Here is a 20,683-nt window from a genome sequence, read left to right on the forward strand (position 1 = left end):
TCCCGCTCCCTTAGTCTATTACTCATATTGGTAGATTTCATATAATCTTCCTTTGTCTTCTCCTTTGATTCTGTTGTGTGAAATAAAATAAGCTGCAAAACTGCCATTCTCCAGAGCGTTTTCTCAGTCTGTTGAGGTTTTGCTTCCTGGCAGTTGTTGTCAGTTTGACTCACACTCATAAAAATTATCTATAGGTTTGGACCTTTCTTATATTTACACGTGTATGTTTGTGTGTGTGTGTGTGTTTTAAGGGTAGATTTATCAGTCTTTCATATTTTTGCCAGTTTATAAACAAAAAAGGGATATTTCATTTTAGTTTGCATTTCTTAATTCATTTAGACTTACGGTCTTTATTTTTTTTCTTCTAATTTATAGGGATGCTCCAAGTGTTGGTATTAGATTGATTTCTTGTTTTAAAATGAAATACAGTCCTTGACCAGTATGACTCAGTTGGCTGGGCATTGTCCTGCACACCAAAAGGTCAGGGGTTCGATTCCTAGTCAAGCACATGCCTGGGTTGAGAGTTCCATGCCCAATCAGGCACTGGCAGGAGGCAACCAGTTGATGTCTCTCTCTCACTCTCTCCCTCCCTTCCCCTCTCTCTAAAAATAAATAAATAAACTGTTTTTAAAAAATGAAATGAAATCGCCCTGGCTGGCATAGCTCAGTGGATTGAGTGCGGGCTGCGAACCAAAGCATCACAGGTTCGATTCCCAGTCAGGGCACATGCCTGGGTCGCAGGCCACAGCCCCCAGCAACCACACATTGATGTTTCTCTCTCTCTCTCTCTCCCCCCCCCCCTCCCCTCTCTCTCAAATAAATAAATAAATAAATAAAATCTTTATTAAAAAAATGAAATGAAATCGATATACATTGAGTTACCTGTCTGTCAGCTGAACTCAAGGAAGCACTTAGTGCCCTAGTCCCTGTTACACCTGGAGACCAGAATGGAAGCTGCTCCCAAGGAGGTCAGGGATGAGCTCCTGCAGTTGCTCCACAGCTTTCTTTCCTGGGCAGAACTTTCACTGTGGAATAATGAAAAATTACTGTGTGATTTTAGCCTGTTTTGAAATTTGAATTAGTGAAGTGCTGATGCCATTACTTTGGTCTTTAATATTTAACAGCAGATGTCATGTGAACTTTGAAAGAAAGAAAGCAACAATAGATTTCTGATTTGAAACTCTTGAAAATGCTGATAAGGAATTTGAATAATGAGATTGAAATGCTTTACCTGACTTTTTCTGTATTTCATTACCTTTGTCAGCCTCTTGTTCATATTAAAACAAGAACTTGTGTTTTATTTTGTTGATTATGTCAATTTTGAAACTAGAGCCAAAATTTGTTGAAAAAGAGAGCATTCTTTCTTATGTACATTTACTTTAGGATAATTACTTATAAATAATAATTTAAGATAAGTTATTACAGAAGGAATTTCAAAAATATAACAGAGTAGGTGGGTATAAAGAAATATTAAATATTAAATTAGTATTGGGTTGGCCAAAAAGTCCATTTAGTTTTTTCCATTAAGTAAAAGACACATTTTTCAGTAACTAATGATTTGGATATTTTGATTATGTCTTCTATCTCCTGCTATTGGCTTCTAGTGGATAGAGGCCAGAGGTGCTGCTAAATATCTTCTAATTCACAGGACAGCCCCACAGCAAAGAATTATTTGTTCAAAATGTCAGTAATACCAAGAAACTTCGGAAACCACTTTTGGCACATTCAGTCAGTCAGAAAACCTTCTCCATACACTGCACAAATCTGTTTTTTGCGTTTCAGTTGTGATTTTACCTTTCTTAAAATAACAAAACATAATACACTGGAAATGTTGCATGTCTCTTATCTTTAGTATTAGATGGGTGCACAAAAATTCACCAATTTTGATTTTTTAAATGCACACACCTGTCAATACAAGCTAGCAAAATTATTTTTGAATGAAGTTAAAGACATCTAAGCACTACTAGAGCCATCATACAGAAAAAACTAAATGAACTTTTTGGCCAACCCAGTGCCTAATTATGTCTTTTTAATTTTCAGCCTAATTTCTCCCTCTTTCCCACCTTTCTTTCCTTTGCCTCTCTCACTAATACAAAAGAAATCATGGAACAATTGAGAAATGAGAGAATTCCCTTTTCTTTCATAAGGAAAACTCAGTTATTTTGTTTGTAGTTCCCATTCAAACTCATTTTCTTCTTGGACACATTTGCAGTTGTGTGATCACCTGGAGTATTTTCATTTTAATCCTTTGTAATTCCTAGTCTTCCCTCTCACCCATTTCAGTAGGATACAGTTTCTCATTTTATTGCTGCTATTGGGGGCTTGGTGGTAGGGAGACAATTGAAAGATTTTTTAAGACAAACTATATTTGGAATGTTCACGATAAGCATTACTATCTTTTTACGCAGCAGACTTTTTGTTATGTCCTTAAAATGTCTTTATTAAACATGGCAACTGAGTGGCAGGTGACTGTGCTCGTTAACCATTGAACATGGACACGGGAGCAGACTGAAAATCCTTGTGTGGCTCTGGGCTCATGAATGTGTAGTGCTGCTGTTCTCGGTTTTTTCTAGAAGTGTGGTCTTGGCTTTTATATTGCCATTGTGACCTAAGTTTAATCTCCAGCAAGGTCTGTAGCAGTTTGGCATAAATTGCCTGAGAGCCTTTAGGTGCTCAGTAAGCATTTGTTAAATTGATCTCAGGACTCCATTGTTCTGACTGTGCTTTTATTGTTATTACTTTATTACTAGGCAATGAACCAGGTGATCCTCACAAAGATTAGATGGTAGTCTTCTTTCTTTGGATCTCTGTTAATTGCCATTTCCTTAGTTAGACTGTTGAGGAATAAATAGAAATATGTTCTTAGTAGCCCTGGTTTCCTCTGTCCCTGAGCCCAGGCACCTGAGTTAGACGTAGGTGGAAAAGAGATGAGGAGTTGGGGTTGTGAGGGCTCAGGGATTTGTGCAGAGCTTTCGTGTCTCCGTGTGACTTCCAGAACACTGACGGAAAAGAATGATGTCCTGACGGCTATTTTAACGGTCGTGCGCTCTCTAATGCTCTTCCATTTTGTGTTCCCTTTGGCTCAGTGCTGCGTATTCAAGGTGTCTGGGTCTACTGTATTAAAGTAAGGGTGCTTGCTTCCCTCTGGTGCTGGGTGTCTCCTGTGGGACTTGCAACACCAGAACTCACATGCTGTAACTATAATCAAAGGAGCTCCCTTCCTGATACTACAGATAATCAGAGAATGGGGACAGCATTTTTTTTTCATTTATTTAAAAGACTGTTCCACTCTATAATGTAACTTGGTTTTTTCTTTATCTAGTTTAAATGCTAATTTTCTCTACAAATAGTGTAAGGACTTCTACCAAGTTAGCTAAATAAACTCTTTCTTGATTTTAGAAAGGTCTGTTTTGACCCGGTCTTTCTAATTGCTTCCCCTTTATTAACAACTTTGTCCCCTAATTAAAACCTTTTTAATTTCCTAGGCAGTGGGCATTCACCACCTAGTAGCAGTCTAACTTCTCCAAGCCATGTCAACCTGTCTCCAAACACAGTCCCGGAGTTCTCCTATTCCAGCAGCGAAGACGAATTCTATGATGCTGATGAATTTCATCAAAGTGGCTCATCCCCAAAGCGCTTAATAGAGTAAGTAGATGAACTAAGTATGCATCTAAATGACTCTCCTGATTTTTAAGAATGTAGTTTCATTTTGAGACTGATGTTAGTGACAGACTCCTTTGTAAGTTATTACGTTAAGAAGACAGTTTGTTTTTAATTGACTTATTGAGTGAAGTCAGTTCTGGGAGAATGTTGGTTTTCCTCCTGACTTAATTGAAATGGAATAAATGAGCCTTGCTATAGTAATATGCCAGTATTGTGGAACTCTGGGCATTATTTCTGTAGTACCAGTGGTAGGAGAGGGTCAAATGAGAGTCAGTAAGCTAGAGAGTATTATATAAATGAGGTTACCATTGCTTGTTTTCGTAGTAGTGTGGAGAACTGTAGTAGGTGGAGGGATGATATGGAGATGAAAGGAGACCCAGTCTCTGCCCCCAGTGAACTCTACTGTCTTTTGGGGGAAGAAGCAGGCATTTATAATCTAACGGTATATGTGCTATGGTAAGAATAAGCACAGAAAGCTACAGGAGCACTTTCAAGTCCTGAGGAGTCAGGGAGAGAGATTCACAGAGGAGGGGAAGGGATGTGATCCTGAGGTTCGATGTGGATTAGTAACAAGAAGGGACATGGGGGTTAGAGGAGGGGGGAATGGAAATGTTCTCATGGAGATGGAACCCTGTTCAGAAAGGTCTGGGTGCCCTGGTCCGGTAGCTCAGTTGGTTAGAGCATTGTACTGGTATGCCAGGGTTGCTGGTTTGATCCCTGGTCAGGGCACATACAAGAATAAACCAGTGAATGTGCATAACTGAGTGAAACAACAAATCAATGTTTCTCTCTCTCTCTCTTTCTGTCTCCCTCCGCTCTCTCTCTCCCCCACCCCCTCTCTATAAAGCAATAAAAAATTATTTAAAAATAAAGGTTTGGAGTCAGGGGGAGCTTGGTTGGCTGTGGCTATAGTGTAAGTTTATGATGAGTAGTTTAAAAAAAAAAAAAGAGGTTGACGAGGGCCAGGTCATGAAAGAGCCCTTTAGCCTTTTATTGGTGATAGAAGTTGTTGGTCAGGTCTACACTGAAAAAAAAACAAAACAAACAAAAAAACAAACTTGCTGAAATAGTATAGAATTGAGTGCAGTGGGGCTCCGTAACAGTTAGGGAGACCAGCTGAGACTGGGTGGTCAGCTGAGAAATGTTGATAACCTGAGTCAAGGCAATAGCCTGGGAATGGGAGGGAGTGTGTGGGTTCCAGAGATAGTAACAGGAAGATTTTGGCAGGTACTGATGATAGGTTTTCCATTATCAGAAAACATTTGACCTGTTTTATCCCATCGAGTCAAAGCTAGATATGGACTATTGTACAGAAAAGGCTTTCACAAGTAGAATCATTTACATGAACGCCGATAAGCAGAGTACTTCTTAGCCCATCTGTTATATATAGATTGCTGTGGTTAAGACTTTGGATTCTGGAATCTCAGAAAGAATAGGTTCTGTATTTGTTTTGCCTCAAAGGTGTATGATCTTGATCAAATCATTCAGTCTATGTAATCCTGAGTTTCATAGTTTCAACTTCAGCGGGTCATTGTGAACATTTAAATGAGAGAAAGGTCTGTCACTGCGTAACAGAGTGTTACTGTGTTTGCTGTAGACACAGTTGGCTCAGTTTTGGTTGGGCGTTTTTTCTAACTCCGCTGCTTTCTCAGGAAACGGTACTACTGTTACACCTTTTGCTTTTGCTTTGTAAGACGTTACACATTTGGAAATGATTGTGAATTTGTAAGCTCAGTCAGTCCTTAAACCTTGAACTTGAACTTTGGTTCCTTTAAAAAAGAAATATTACGTAAGACTCTAGTACGTAAACTAAGAAATACAATATTCACATAATAATTTCATAATAATTGCTCAAAGTCTCAAAATTTATAAGGAAAATGACTGTTTTGGTTCAGGAAATTTTCTTAGTGGATCAAACTCACTTTTTGAATGTGGGAAAAAGTGAAATATACGTGATCTAGGAGAACACGTACTCTTAAGACTTGACTCCTCAGTTAAGGAAAATAAGTTTGACCTGCACTGAAGGCGTCCAGTTTAGCAGAAAGGGTTTGTGTGTGGAGCATGTCGGTTTCTTAACGTTTGTGGGAAATAAACTAAGGAGAAATTAGTAGTAGTAGTTGCCAGTGAAAACGTTTCACTTTAACTTTTAAACATGTTTTTTTATGATAGTGAGGTTGAAAAAGAAAATAAGGATTTGGATGAAAATTCAAAAGTAAAGGTTTATTGATTTTGTTTTGAAGTGTTCATTGTTTTATTTACACAGAATTAAGGGCAATTTGTTACACAGAACATTAGCTGTTACTCTAAACAGTGTATAATCAAATATCAAAATGGACTCCTCTGTTCTCTAGAACAGCGATTTTCAACCGCTGTGCCACAAGAATTTTTCAAACATGCACTACCTGACTCTTTTCCCTTAGATTGTCACGCAAAAAATGACAAACAGCCAACACAACAATAGCTGTCTGGTGTGAGTGAATCAAAATTATACCTTTTTTTTTTTTTGTCAGATGAGCAAAAAGTACATTTTTTGGTGGGCCGCAGAATTTTAGTAATTTATGTGTGCCATGAGAGGGAAAAGGCTGAAAATCACTCCTAGAAGCATCTGTGTAACTATATTTAGAAAAAGCTCCCTTGTAATCATCACCGATAGCTAATTTTTGGCCCCAGTTTTGGCCCCAGCCTCAGTTTCCCTGAAATTTTTATGAAATAAGAATTTTAAAAATGCTTACCTCTGGTACCGGTAACAGGCGTGTCAGTAGAGTGTCGCCTGCAGACGCGTAGGCTGTCCTCCCTTCTCCTTCCTCCAAGCGCCCGTCTCTGGGCTCCCCCGTGCCCGCTGCTGAACAAACACACCCTCACGAATGTGCTGAGTGAAGTTCTTGCCTAACTGTCTTGCTCTGGGTTTCTCATCTCCCAAAATTTCTCTCCTTAGATACCCTCTCCAGATTCCCAAACTGATGGGGACTACAGATGTCCAGCACAGTGTTTATTGACTGTTTTGGTTGGGATACTTTTTAAAGATTTCATTTATTTATTTTTAGACAGAGGGGACGGAAGGGAGGAAGAGAGGGAGAGAGACATCCATGTGGGGTTGCCTCTTGAGTACCCGCCCTGGGGACCTGGCCCACAGGCCAGACATGTGCTCTGACTGGAAATTGAACCAGTGACCCTTTGGTTCACAGACTGGCGCTCAGTCCACCAAGCCACACCAGTCAGGGGTTTCGGGTTTTTTAATGGGGATTTATATAGCCCCTCAAATGGGGTGTGCTGGCTCCAGGTCTCTGTTATCTTCTAACCAGAACCTGTTCACATAGTATTTATACTATTTTCAATATGCAGAGGACTGACTTAATGCAGATTTTCAGCTGCACAGATGGTGGGCACCCCTAACACCCTCCTCACCCCCTACCTCCGTGTTGTTCAGGATCAACTGTATTTGCATTCTTTACCTGTCCTGAGTTTGTGAAACCTGCTGATCATCAGCTGCTACCACTAATTTTCTAACTCTGAGATCATGTGTCTGTCTACTCTGTATGTTCCCTCTCCTTCCCTCTCTCTTTCTCCTTGAAAGCCGAAGTCCTTTCACTGCTCAGTTTCTCAAGACCTGTAGTGATGATAGCTATGTTATTGACCAATGTGGCATTATTCCTTTATACACTAGATGACCGTGTGTTGAAAAGAACTTGTGCTTTGAAGCCAGACATGCATTTGAAATGGCTCTACTACTAATCAGCTGGGTGACCTTGGGCTGGTCATCGAACCTCTGGTCATCTGTATATGATGAGAATAATTGTGTCTTGGCCTTGACCAGGTGGCTCAGTTGGTTGGATCATCAGTGTGTGGGAGGGAGGCAGCCAATCAATGTTTCTCTCTCACATCGATGTCTCTCTCTCTCTCTCTCTCTCTCTCTCTCTCTCTCTCTCTTTCTACCTGGCCCCCCTTCCTATCTCTAAAATCAATAAGTGTATCCTTGGGTGAGGATTTTTTAGAAAAGAAGAATCCTGTCTACCTTACAGGGTTGTTACGGATTCTCTTACAATTTTAATTAAGTTCAGAGCTTTAAATTTTTTGGTTGATTTAAATTTTTGGTTTAGTTTATTTATGATCTTATGATTTAATTCTATATAAGATAGCCCATTGAAAATAATTTTTTTTGCCTTGAACAAGATAACTTCTAAAATGGATAAATGAGAGCTTATCCCATTTTTTTCCTTTTTCCATTTTGACCTTCATTCGGCCCAGACAACGTTTCTAATCCGAGCTCAGAGGAAGAACACAGCACAAATAGACCTGACCTTTGGAAATACATCTAAAACAAGATTTTTGTTTTAAAGGATTTGGGGTTTTTAGATGAGCTGATTTAAAAGATTGACTATTTTAATAATGTATCAAAGGGCCACAAAGACCATCTTGAAAATTTTCATGTAGCTCTTTTACTTAATGATAATTTGATTTCTTTCACCTGTGTCTTTACTCATATTTTCCATTGTCTCTCCAAACTGGTGAGGTAGACATTAGTTAGAGTACCTTGTGGTGAATGATACTAATAATACCTAAGAATTTTTTTTAAATATGTTAAAAGAAGGTAGGTAGCCGGGACAGACTATACTTAAATTAGAATACATATGTTCTAATATTCTAATATTAGAATATTCTCATAATAGGCAAAGCACAGAGGATTTTTAGGGTAGAGAAGATTTACGATACTAGAATGGTGGAACTTTGTCGTTGTACATTGTACAAGTCAGTGGAATGTACACCCCCGAGTGTGAACCCTGATGTGAGCTACGGGCTTTGAGAGGTAATGACGTGTCAGTCTGGGTTCATCCTCTGTTACTCCGCTGTGTGATGTCGATAGTGGGGGAGGTAGAGCATATAGGAATACTGTACTTCCTACACAGTTTTGCTGTGAACCTAAAACTACTCTAAAAAAATGAAGCTTCTTATTAAATAAAAAATAGAAGGTAAGAAATCAGGACAAACTATGTTTAAATTACAGTACATATGTTTCACACCCATAATTTTGTAATAAAATTTTGGTTATATGTATGTTTCATTTTATTATATCTGCAGTGTGAGAAATTTGGTTTCTGTTTTTGTACTTACCAAGTAAATTCTGCCTTTGATTATTCTTTCATTAATTTACAAGTACTAATCCTGGGTAAGTTATGTTCACAGGTACAATAGTATAGTAAAGGAAGCTTTTTTTAGTCCCTGTTAACCAATTCATGATACCCGTTACTATAAATTTATTTGTAAAAAATAATACACTGTTTTATTTTGTAATCTCAAATGCATCTTTTGATGACTGGGAAGAGTGTTAATACCAATGTGGACTTTTATCAAAGGATCTCAAAATTATAGACAAGACATCTTTTTGAGACTTAAGTAACAGACTTGCCATTTTTGAGGTTCGGGAAATTGTTACCAAGGATTATGACATATCTACATTTGTACATAGTAGTAACAAAATCAGAAAATAACTCTAGTTTTAAACTTAGACGAAGAAGCAAAATTAATTTTTGATGACCTTCAACATGACTTGGTTGAACACACGCCACGCAAAAAGCGTAGAGAGACCTGGTCGTCAGACTTCACAGTCTCAGAATGGGAGCCATAGGAGGAGGGTTGCAGAGCGTGTATGTGTGTTCAGCCAGCCAACTCTGAGAGTCGAGTTTGCCAGCTGATTGTATTCGTTTTTCAGTAGCTTTGTAGGTTAACATCTTACTGTGATTCTAAATTGCTTTCTTAAAAGACTTAACAAGGTGATTAATATTTTTTTAGTTCCTCTGGATCTGCCTCAGTCTTGACCCACAGTAGCTCGGGAAATAGTCTAAAGCGTCCCGATACCACAGAATCGCTTAATTCTTCCATGTCCAATGGAACAAGTGATGCTGGTAAGTGACCTTTGAGAATTTAACTTTTTTTCTTAAAACATTTGTTGGGCGGGGGATAAAAGTATGCCCTGGCCAGGTTCTCAGTTAGAACGTTGTCCCGGTTGCAGGTTTGATCTCTGGTCAGACACATGCAGGAAGCAGCCAGTGAATGTGTGCATCAGATCCCTCAATCTCTCTTTCCCACTCTCTCTGAATCAGTAAATTAAAAAAAAAATTTTAATTAAAAAAAATTTGGATTACTGGTAGCAACACAAATTGGCGCATTTGAACACCAGTCTAAGAGGATCTGTTTTGTTTCAGACCTTTTTGATTCCTATGATGATAGAGATGACGAAGGGGAGGCGGGGTCGGTGGAAGAGCACAAGAGCGTTATCATGCACCTCTTGTCACAGGTCAGGCTTGGGATGGATCTCACTAAGGTAAGAACCACAGTTGGCCTTTGCCCGAGTCTTAATGTGTCTGTGTGGATTCTTTATTGGTGACTGTGTGGCGAGTGTGCCTGCAAATATAGTACAATAACAACTTTTGTTTATACTTCTGTTGTGATTTAATATGTACGTAGATGAGTAAACTGAACATCTTTATAAGGGAATGAAATGAGTAAAGCTAGAATAATTTCATATAGATAGTATGGGTGGTTTAAGATTTGGATTTTGCTGGGGGAAGATAAGGAATAGTATTGGGTTTGGTTAGAGGTTTGCATGCAAACTACAGCAGTGTAGCACGCACAGAATCACAATGACCAGAGTTCTGACTTTGGGATTGCAGGGCCTATGTTACAGCATCCTGCCTCTGCTATTACCAGACCGGGTGACCTTGAGCAGGTCCCTTCTGTGAGCTTTAGGTTTTTCATATGCAAAATGGACATACAGTGACTGACTCACAGGGTTGTAAGAGTTAGAACAGGTGATGAATGGGAAATTGTATGACACACAGTCAGCCATCCAAGTGTTGTGGTCTGGACTAGAATTTGAATTTAATCTTGGGGCTCTGAAGACAGTGCCCGATTGATTTAGGAAACTGGGCTGTGGGTGCCTTTGTCTATCTCTGCCACTATGCTGGAAGCCTCATCCTTCCACTTAATTCTCACCACAAAATAGGTGTTATTGTTAAATCATTGTATAGACAAGGAAACTAAAAAGCGTGGAGGCTAAGTAACTTGGCCAAATCCTACTAAGTGGTAAAACTGAGATTCTGATCTGGTCTGTGATTTCAAAACCTACAGTTTTTTCACTGCTTCCCTTGTCTTAAAGACTTGAGCTGTGAGAGCTTTCATGTTGGTTAAGTTATTCTGTCCAGCTTCAGAAAGTGAATAAAATTTAATATTCTTACTTTTGTTATGAGCAAGTCCAACTATAGCCTTCGTCGGTGGTGAGTTTCATTTTGGTTTTGGGTTTCGAGGGTAGTTAAGAAAAAAACCAATCCTTAGTACTTTCAAATAAGTATCTGTAATAAAACCTTTTACCCCAAATCCAGACGAGAACACAAACACAAGGAGAGCATTAACTTGTGGAACCCACATACTTGCTAGGAATGTTCTAGATAAGAAAATATTTGCAGGAGTTTGCCACAGTAATGTTTCAGTGATCATTACATTAGACTGCAGAATTTCTGGAGTAGAATTGTCACTTCAAATTTGAAAGTTATAGCTTCATTTTAGATGTCAAAAATCTGTAATATGTTTCTTTTCGACATCTGCCTTGGTTGGTATTGGGCTCCAGTTATGGGAGACCCACCCAAAGGTAACTCAAACGATACTAGGTTTATTACTCGCACAGTAAGAAGTCCAGAGCAGAGAAGTTCCAGGACTGGCTAATTTCACGATGTGAGAAAGGACCTACTTTCCTTTGGTGTCTTTGCTCTGCTCTCCTTTGCTTGTGGACTTCGCACTCAGGCTTGTCTCCTCCTTGCAGAATGCTGCCACGCTTCCTTCCAGTCATCGCATCCTTCTACAGATGTATCAAGGGGCAGAAAATAATTGCTGTTCATGGATTTTTTGTTGTTATTAGGAAGGACATTCTTTTCCGGAGGTGGCCCATCAGACTTCCATTGAATGTCATTGACCAGAGCTAGGCGTGTTGTCCATGCCTAACCCAGTAGCTGTCAAGAGAGGACAGATGATTGGTTTAGAGTAATCCACCTTCACCCCTTGAGATTGGGAGGCCCAATCTGCTCACGGCAGCTGATGGCCGGACCCTAAACGGAATCCGGGGCCTGTTACTAGGAGTGGAGGCAGCCAAAGCGTCTGCCACCATCAGTTGTCATTTCCCCTCCCACAGTTTCCTCTGCCAGGTAGTCCATGTTTGGCTCTGTCACTGCTAAAAGCTTGTTATTTTATGAATGATATTATAATTTTTTTCAAATGTGTTAAAAAGTAGCTATTTTAGAAATCTTTGTTGTCACAAATAAATAGCTCTAATTGCCAACAAATGCTGAGATTTTTCTTTTTATGCATTCCATAGTTACAATGATGCCTTCAATTGGTATCTCATTCTCCTACATATAAAATAAATTTCTCAGTTCAGATACTTTCTAAAAACAGTTATTTTCCAAACACTTTGCAGTGTTAGGACGTACTATAAAGTCATATCCCATTTGCCTCACTTGATCTTCAAAACAACCTGCAATATGAGCAGGGCGTGTAATTGTCCTCCACGTGCAGAAACTTAAAGAGAAGTTGAGTTAATTTTCTAGGGCCTCCTCACACCTAGGAAGTGATGAAATGAGGACTTGAACCCTGGTTGGAGATGACGTAGCCCAGCTTGCTTTCATTGCTCATCCAGCAGCTTGACATGCATCAGCATAGTGCTAAAAACATAAAAATGTTAAATGAGAAAAAATGTTTTTTTTATTATACATCAAATCAGGTTTTATGTTTTTTGGCCATTTCTTCTTTTTTGAATTGCCTGTTTAGTTCCAAGAGCTGCTTATATACTAAAGGTATTTACCCCTGTTTTGTTCTTCAGCATTCCTACTTGATTTATAATTTCTGCATTCTCCAAGAGGCATAGGAAGTTGCACCAAGTCAGCACACAAGCTTATCTGCCAGTCTAACCTTATTTAGATTATGAACATACATGTTCTGTGGAAGGAAAGTATTCACTTAAAATGTACACTCTAGAGTTTGATAGTTAACATTATGAATGTTACAACCAGTGGCACAGCCCTTGTAACTCAGCCTTTTAAGCTGTGCCCCGTTAGTCCACTGGTCAGTTTCCGTCATGCCCACTTCCTGGCTCCACGTCCTTTTTCCCTCTCATCTTCATGCGCTATTCTTCTGTTTCCTCCCCCTCTTATTGCAGCCTTACTCTTCTCTAAGTTGTTTGTCTCATGCCACCTCCCCAGCTCTGCCCTCATTCTGGTCCTTCAAACAGGACATGATCCTTCCCACCCCTGAGCATCTTGTGTGTGGTATTGTCATATTCCGTATAAAATTTAATGCTGGCGTTATTCTCTCAGGCTTGCCTTGGCCTGCTTCGTAGCATTTAACGCAGGATCCTGAATATGGTAGATATTCAGTAATTACTAAATTTAAAGGAGTGTTTGCTTAATATGGTTTTCTGGTTCTCTGATACTTGATTTGTAATCTGATACACATTCTAAAAACTCTTCTTTCATTCCCTAATGAAATTCTTCTTTTTTTTACTGGTTATTCATCATCTTTCTCATTCCTTCTTCCCACATTTCATTTTAAATCGCATTAACTTTCTCCTCTACTGCAGTCCCAGCCCCTCAGCACTTTTATCCACGGGCTCAGCCCTGTGGTAGAAAGAGTTCATTGATTTCCATCCTTATTCCTCTTCTTTTTGTTTATTCCTTCAGTTCATATAAAAACTTCCTACTGCATCGTACTAGCTGAGAATACAAGTGTGGTCCTTGTGTTGCTGGAGCATGTCAGTTACTTGAGGACACATTTGTAAATAGATACATTTCCCAGTGCACCCGATGACGATGACGATAGAGAAGCATCAGCAGAGAGGAAAGTGCACAGACACCCCCCGCCAAGTCAGACAGACCCACAGCGCAGTGAAAAAATTTCTCCCTCTCTTTGAGTAAAATAGTGATGGTAATCTCCTCACAACAGGAGTGTTGTACAGTTCAGCAAGCTAGTGCATGTGCGATGCCCCAGCAGGTAGTGGGCACCCGGAGCTCGGTTGTCGTCGCACCGATCCTGACAACTAAAGGCAGGCTGTGCAGGGGGAGTGACTTTGAACATTTCAAGCCTCTTCTCTGTTCTTTTCTGCTGGGCAGGATAATGGGCATTTCTGAATCAGAACAGTTTGGAGCGTGGGTATCAGCAGCTTGCCTGGGCAGAATTTGGGGGAGTTACATGATTAGAATGAGTTTTGTATTTTCCAGCCGAGTAGCAATCTGTTTCTCTGTAGTGGAATTTGACCCTCAAGGGTCCAATGTGTATGTTTTTCAGGTAGTCCTTCCAACGTTTATTCTCGAAAGAAGATCTCTGTTAGAAATGTATGCAGATTTCTTTGCACATCCGGACCTGTTTGTGAGGTATTGGGCTGAACATAGTAGTTTCTAATTTTTAAAGATTTTACCCAATAGTTTTCTGCCTTCGCAGCATAGATGGATTCCCTTTTACCTTTTAAACACTTCTGGAGAAAAGTGGCATTGAATATTTTGTTTATATTAGATGCCTGTTAGTTTGCTTAGGTTATATGGTGGTGATGTTGTTAGTCAACCAACGCTTTCAAAAACCTTGAGAGCCCGTTAATAGGTAGCCAGTATTTACAGAGCCAAGTCTGTAAGCTGATTTGGCCCAGGGATTGGTATTCACTGTTACACTGTTTACTCTGTATCCTGATGAAGTTCAATTAACTGAGTTCCTGTGACCGTTCTAAAGTGCCCATTATTTCCCAGACAATCCTAAGAGCTGGGCGGGGGCTTGGGAATAGCCAAGCGGTGGGGAGCCAGTGTCTGCCCCTGAGAATCTTACAATCTAGTTTCCAGATTATAGACCGAATCATAAACTTTAAATGTAAAGCTGACAATACTAAATATATGTACAAAAGATAGAAGTCATCTAAAGGTGGGATTGATTTACAAGGAGCTGAGTTCACATTGCCTTTCAGTGGTAGCAGGACAATTTTCTTTGTGCAGGGGTGTTCTAATCTGTCTCCTGTGATTGCATTTCTTGGCCTTGAGCTGTGGTTTACTGAAGCCAGAGAGAAATCACTGAGGCTTCGCAGTGGGTGGGCACATTGACTGACACCAATACATGTTTCCTTCTTGAGGAAGATTTAAGAGAACCATTTAACCAATTCCCAAAGGGAAGAATTTCAGTTAATATGACACTGTGTAGGTTAATACACAGTTGAATAAATAAAATGTAAACATTTATTGGTAAGGTGTAAGTAAAGATGCACAGTACCAGTTATCCATTGGATGTAGATTTGAGGTTTAAGGATAGTTTTTATGTATGAGAATTTAAACTTTGAGGTTCCTTAGAGGAACCATTTAAAAATACAAAAAGTACAGCTAAAAAGCTAATAGATGAAATTAAATGGAATTCTAAAAATACTGAATTTAAAAAGTAAAGAAACGAAAGAAAGAATGGAAAAAGTAACAAAGGGGACAAATAAAACAAATACTTAGATGGTGGAGTTAAACCCAACCATATCAGTAATGATACTAAATATAAATAGCATACACATTCCATGTAAGAGTGAGTTTCAGACAGGATAAAAATCTGGATCCAACTGTATGCTATTTGCAGGTGAGAGATTTTAAATAGGAAGACGTAATTGGTTAAAAGTACAAGGATGAGGAAAGATATGCAAAACACTAAGCATAACAACACTGGTGTCACCGTGTTAGTATGAGACACAGGAGACATTTTTAAAGACCAAAATACTACCAGAGACAAACAGGGATATTTCATGATTTTAAAAAGTCAATTTTTCAAAAATAAATAATAATCCTAAATGCATATGTACCTAATAACACAGCTTCAAAATACATGCAGCAAAAATGGACTAAACAAGAGAAATAGACAAGTGCACAGTCCTCTTTGGGAATTCCTCAGGAATTGATTGAGCAAATAGCCCCCTGCATGCACTTTCCCCGCCCTCCAGAAAATCAGCGAGGCTGTGGAAGATGCAGACAACATTATCAATCAGCTTGACCCAGCTGACCTTCTAGACACTGCCAGTCTGTATGACACACAGTCGTTCCAGGTGCACGTGGAGTGTTCATCAGGATAGACTGTTACACTGGGAGACACGATACGTGTGAAATCACTGGAACCATACAAAGCGTATTCTCTGGCCATGACATGATTAAATTAGAAATCGATAAGACATATATCTAGAAAACCTCCAACGATTTGGAAATTAAACAGTGCACTTATATGGAGTTCTAGTACAAGGAAAACTAATCTGTGGTACTAGAAACCAGAAATAGTGTTTACCACAGGGTGAGGGGTGGGGATTGCTTAGAAAGGGGAAATTAGGAAACTTGGGGTAATGGAAATGTTGTATATGTTGATTGGATGGTGATTAGTGGATATATACATTTGTCAAAGTCACCAAACCATACACTTAAGACTGGTGGGGGTTTTTTTTTAATGTATATTATACTTCAGCCTTAAAAAGAGGCTTTGAGGTAACTCCTCGTCCCGGGTCCTCTCAGCCTGTCTCAGGGTGGAGCATGCGGAGGGCACAGCAGAACGCTGCATTCTGTCTTTCTCCCTTGCAGCATTAGTGACCAGAAGGATGCCCGAGACCGAATGGTTCAGGTTGTGAAATGGTACCTCTCAGCCTTTCATGCAGGAAGGAGAGGATCGGTTGCCAAAAAGCCATACAACCCCATTTTGGGCGAGATCTTTCAGTGTCACTGGACATTACCCAATGATACTGAAGAGAGCGCGGTGAGTTCTGCACTGGTGTGTTTTATTTGTTCTTTAAGATTTTGTGTATTTATTTTTAGAAAGAGGGAAAGGGAGGGGGAGAAACATCGATTGGTTGTCTTTTGCATGCACCCCTACCAGGGACATGGCCCACAACCCAGGTGTGTGCCCTGACCAGGAATCAAACCAGTAACCTTTTGCTTTGCATGATGATGTCTGACCAACTGAGTCAACCAGTCAGGGTTGCACTGGTGTTTTTTTATTATCTTAAGTTGTATACTGATTCAGAGTTTCATTTTATTTGAGGGCAGATAACAGTGATAAAGGTAATGAACAGAAGATGCTCACCACTCAGAGAACAGTGTTGCTGGGTCAGCATATTCCAAATATAGTGAGCAAGGGAGTGAGATGAGGACAGAGATTCAGAAATCAGATCATGCAGGGCCTTGTGGGCTGTACTGATAACTTCATGGCTTAACAACATCTCATTTTCTGTTTTGAGAAGATTATTTATTGATTTTATGAAAAATAGAAAGGGACAAAACAAGCAAGAAGACAATTGAGGCTTTGGCATTATTGCAGGAGAGACACGGTTGGTTCAAGCTCTATTTTGGACTTAGAACTGATGGAGGACTGATCAGTGGATTTGGGGAGGTAAGGGAAAGGGGACAGAGATGAATCCTAGAATGTGGGCTTCAGCACTTGGTTAGTGCCATTTACTAAAGAAGACAAGGTTGGATTTGGGGAGGGAAAGATCAAGAACTCTAATCTGAAATACAAAGTGTGAGCGATCTATTAGACATCTAAGTGGAACTTTCAGGTGGGAGTTGGAATTTAAGAGTCTGGAGTTCAAGGGAGAGATCTAGAATGGAGAGAGGGCTTTCAGGGATTTTTGTCCTGGAATTAAATGAAATCATCTGGGAAGACAGCATAGCCAGAGAACAGTAGCAGGTGACTCAGACCCAAGCCCCTGGGCTCCCAGCATTTAGGAGTTGGTTAGAGAAAGACTCAAATGAATATATGAATATAGAAGCCTCAAGGGATGAGGGGAAGCCCCTGGCCCACAGTGCCTGGTGCATAATAGTCTCTCAGTAGGCATAACTCTGTGTCTTTCCCTTTCCAAGGAACAAGTTGCATGTAGTCCTTTCTGAAGACAGAGGCAGTATGTGTCTGTTCTCATTTATTTGGTAGGCGTTAATAAGTGCCCGCTCTTATGTCAGGCCTGGCCCTAATTTAGGCGCGTGATCCTTGCCTTCAAGAGTGTCTGAGGGAGCCCTGGCCAGTTGCTCAGTTGGTTGGAGCATCATCCTGTACACCAAAAGGTCGGGGATTCGATCCCAGTCAGGGCACATATGGGAGGCAGCCAATCACTGTTTCTTTCTCTCTTCCCCCCTGCCCACCCTCTTCCTCTCTCCTAAATAAACATAAAAACAACAACAACAACAACAACAAAAAAAAAACAATGTCTTAGGGAGACTGGCACAAAGCAACAATTCCAATAGTATAATTATGCACCATAATGAAAGTCCATGTCAGGTGCTTTGAGTGTACGGAGGGGGAGCAGTTAACCACCTTGGTGGGGAGAGACTCCAGATATTAGATTCTCTGCAGTGTCATTTATGTTTCCACAGCACAAGAAAATGATGTTATATTTGCTTGCAGGAGCTAGTTTCAGAAGGACCAGTTCCCTGGGTTTCCAAAAACAGTGTAACATTTGTGGCCGAGCAGGTCTCCCATCATCCGCCCAGTAAGTTCCAGAGCTCCTCTGCAGCCTCCACTCTCAAACTGCTCTGTCTGAAGAGGGTCTAAAAACCCCTGTAGGTGAGGTCACTGCTGTCAGCCGTTTGGCTCCCTGTATCTTCCCAGTCCTAGAGGCTTGGTGCCTCGTATCTCTTTTTGCGTAAGTTCCAAAGACTATTAGCTTCACTGATTAATTAAGTATGTATAAAGAGAAGGGATTAGGAAAATAAACCTTTAATGTCTGAAGTCACATGTAATGAGCTGTGCTGTAGAGACCTCAGCACCTTTGAGACACTGTGTGTAAGTGGCAGTCTAGTTTCTGCCCAGTGTACTTATCGCTGACACCGGGCAGTGAGTACATATCCTCAGTGTCTCAGTGCCCTGTGCAGTAGTAATGCTGAAGGGCCCAGGCTGGGGCTGGAGCAGGAGCAAGTGTACTGACCAGAAGAACAGACAGGCCCCTTGATTTTAAGCCCCCAGGATTGGTCATCACCTTGTGGTTCGGGGAAGTTTCTGCCCACGTGGCCCTGAAGGGCAGTTTGCGCTGCAGAAAATGGTGCAAAGGCATTTAGGTACCTCCCGTCCTCATTTGAGGCAGTTCTTTGGGGGGTAAAGGATTTCCCTAAAGGAGTCAGTTCTTTCTCCAGGTTAAGTAAGGGAGTTGGAGAAGTAAGTATAGTTATACAGGACACTAATTTAAAACAATTTCTGTAGTTTCAGCCTTTTATGCTGAGTGTTTTAACAAGAAGATACAATTCAATGCTCATATCTGGACCAAATCAAAATTCCTTGGAATGTCCATTGGGGTGCACAACATAGGGCAGGGTAAGTCTCTGGGCACGGGGGGGGGGGGGGGGGGGCCGGTGCTGGCAGCAGGGTTTTATGTTACTCTGATGTCTGAGGAACAGGACATGGCCCCTGGAAGCTAGAACGGATGTCATTGTGTGCATGAAAGCATGTGTATTGGGGGCCATCATGACGGTGGGTGCGAGGTCGATGTTCCCAAAGCTGAATGGAGTGTCCTGGAGGATCCGTTGATCAAACAAGAAAACCTGTGGCCAGATGATGACACTCCTCATTAGAGTCCTCCCCCTCTCCGCAGGCTGTGTCTCGTGTCTGGACCACGACGAACATTACATCCTCACTTTCCCCAACGGTTACGGAAGGCAAGTAGAACTGTGCCCGTTTCTTCTGGTCAGCGAGCAGCGAGCCCCGCTGTTTATTAAGCTGCGCCCCTCTCTGTCCTTTGGACTGTCGGCCTTATGTGGAAACTTTTGATTTTTAGGTCTATCCTCACAGTGCCCTGGGTGGAACTAGGCGGAGAATGCAGTATTAATTGTTCCAAAACTGGCTACAGTGCAAATATCGTCTTCCACACGAAACCTTTCTATGGGGGCAAGAAGCACAGAATTACTGCTGAGATTTTGTAGGTATTCTGTTTTTCTGCTTTAGTGCTCTCCTCTGAAACACTTTCCTTTTGTCTGGAATTATAACTTCTGTTAGAAATCGAGCATTTTAATTCTGTCTTTGTAAACATCACATCCCGTGTGTCATGTCTCTCCATAAACTCCCATTTTCAGAAGGAGCCCTGAAATACGGGCCAGAACAACCAGGCGTCACTGTGGGGCGTGCGTCCGGGAAACCTGACTTGCAAACGGGGAACAGAGGGGTCTCCCTGGCATCAGTCAGCTCGCCCGGACCACGGGTTCCTGACTCCCCGTCGCCGGTGGGCCGAGAGCTAGTCCGTGCCTTAGACTCTGACTCCCACCTGCATGGCTCCAAGTCCTCAGTCTTTCTCTTCTGTGCCTTTCTGGGGGAAACAGTAACGATCACGCCCTGGGTTGGTTTTGTTTGACACTGTGGGGCTGATGCAGACCACTGTGCTGTCTGGTGCTGGTCAGTGGGCTGCGCTCAGAGCCTGCTCGGAGGAGGAAAACCTGCGAGTGTAGGACACACAACAGGTTAACCAGTTTCCAGGGAGACGGTTTAATTCCAGTGACCGAATGGCACCCCAGAGTCTTGCGCAGGATGAGACCATGAACATGAGATGAAGTTTACTAAGGATCAGTGTAAAATCCAAAATAATTATTGCAGTCAGAAAATGTGGGCAGAGTTTAGGGAGCAGCACAAGTCACCACTATAATAATGTTGCCCCTGAAACGGCAGTTGGTGGAAATACGATTTCCAGAACGAATATACAAGTGTGCTTGTTCCTCAGAGTTCCTTAGGCATGCGGCACCGTCAGGAGCTGCTAGCTCACAGACTCTAGTGTGGGTGGCCGGAGGGAAGGGGGTGGTGAGGATGGGTGAGGGGTGAGCAAAGGTGGGGGGATATCGGAATATCTGGAGTAGTGGAAATAATGAAAATAAAGTAGAAAAAAAGGAACTGCTAGCTCAGCAGGATTCCCGCCAGTCAGCCATACACAGTAGAAGACTGCCCTCAAACTTGTCAGCTAAAAGAGTGTTTGGTGGGCTCTTCACACTAGGGATTTGAGCACCAGCTGAGTGGTTCTCAC

General features: G+C 41.1%; 1 protein-coding gene across 1 annotated transcript in view; it reads left to right on the forward strand.

Annotated features, from left to right (window-relative positions):
- OSBPL9 (oxysterol binding protein like 9) overlaps positions 1-20,683 on the forward strand; it is a 132,638-nt gene that overhangs the window by 106,604 nt on the left and 5,351 nt on the right. The window contains 9 exon segments of the mRNA XM_036026071.1: positions 3,486-3,645; positions 9,451-9,563; positions 9,864-9,982; positions 13,990-14,075; positions 16,278-16,449; positions 18,091-18,175; positions 18,883-18,993; positions 19,271-19,334; positions 19,454-19,594. Of these exon segments, the coding sequence (XP_035881964.1) occupies positions 3,486-3,645; positions 9,451-9,563; positions 9,864-9,982; positions 13,990-14,075; positions 16,278-16,449; positions 18,091-18,175; positions 18,883-18,993; positions 19,271-19,334; positions 19,454-19,594 (1,051 nt within the window).

This window comes from Phyllostomus discolor, chromosome 5 (genome assembly GCF_004126475.2).
Source record: "Phyllostomus discolor isolate MPI-MPIP mPhyDis1 chromosome 5, mPhyDis1.pri.v3, whole genome shotgun sequence".
Lineage (NCBI taxonomy): Eukaryota > Metazoa > Chordata > Mammalia > Chiroptera > Phyllostomidae > Phyllostomus > Phyllostomus discolor.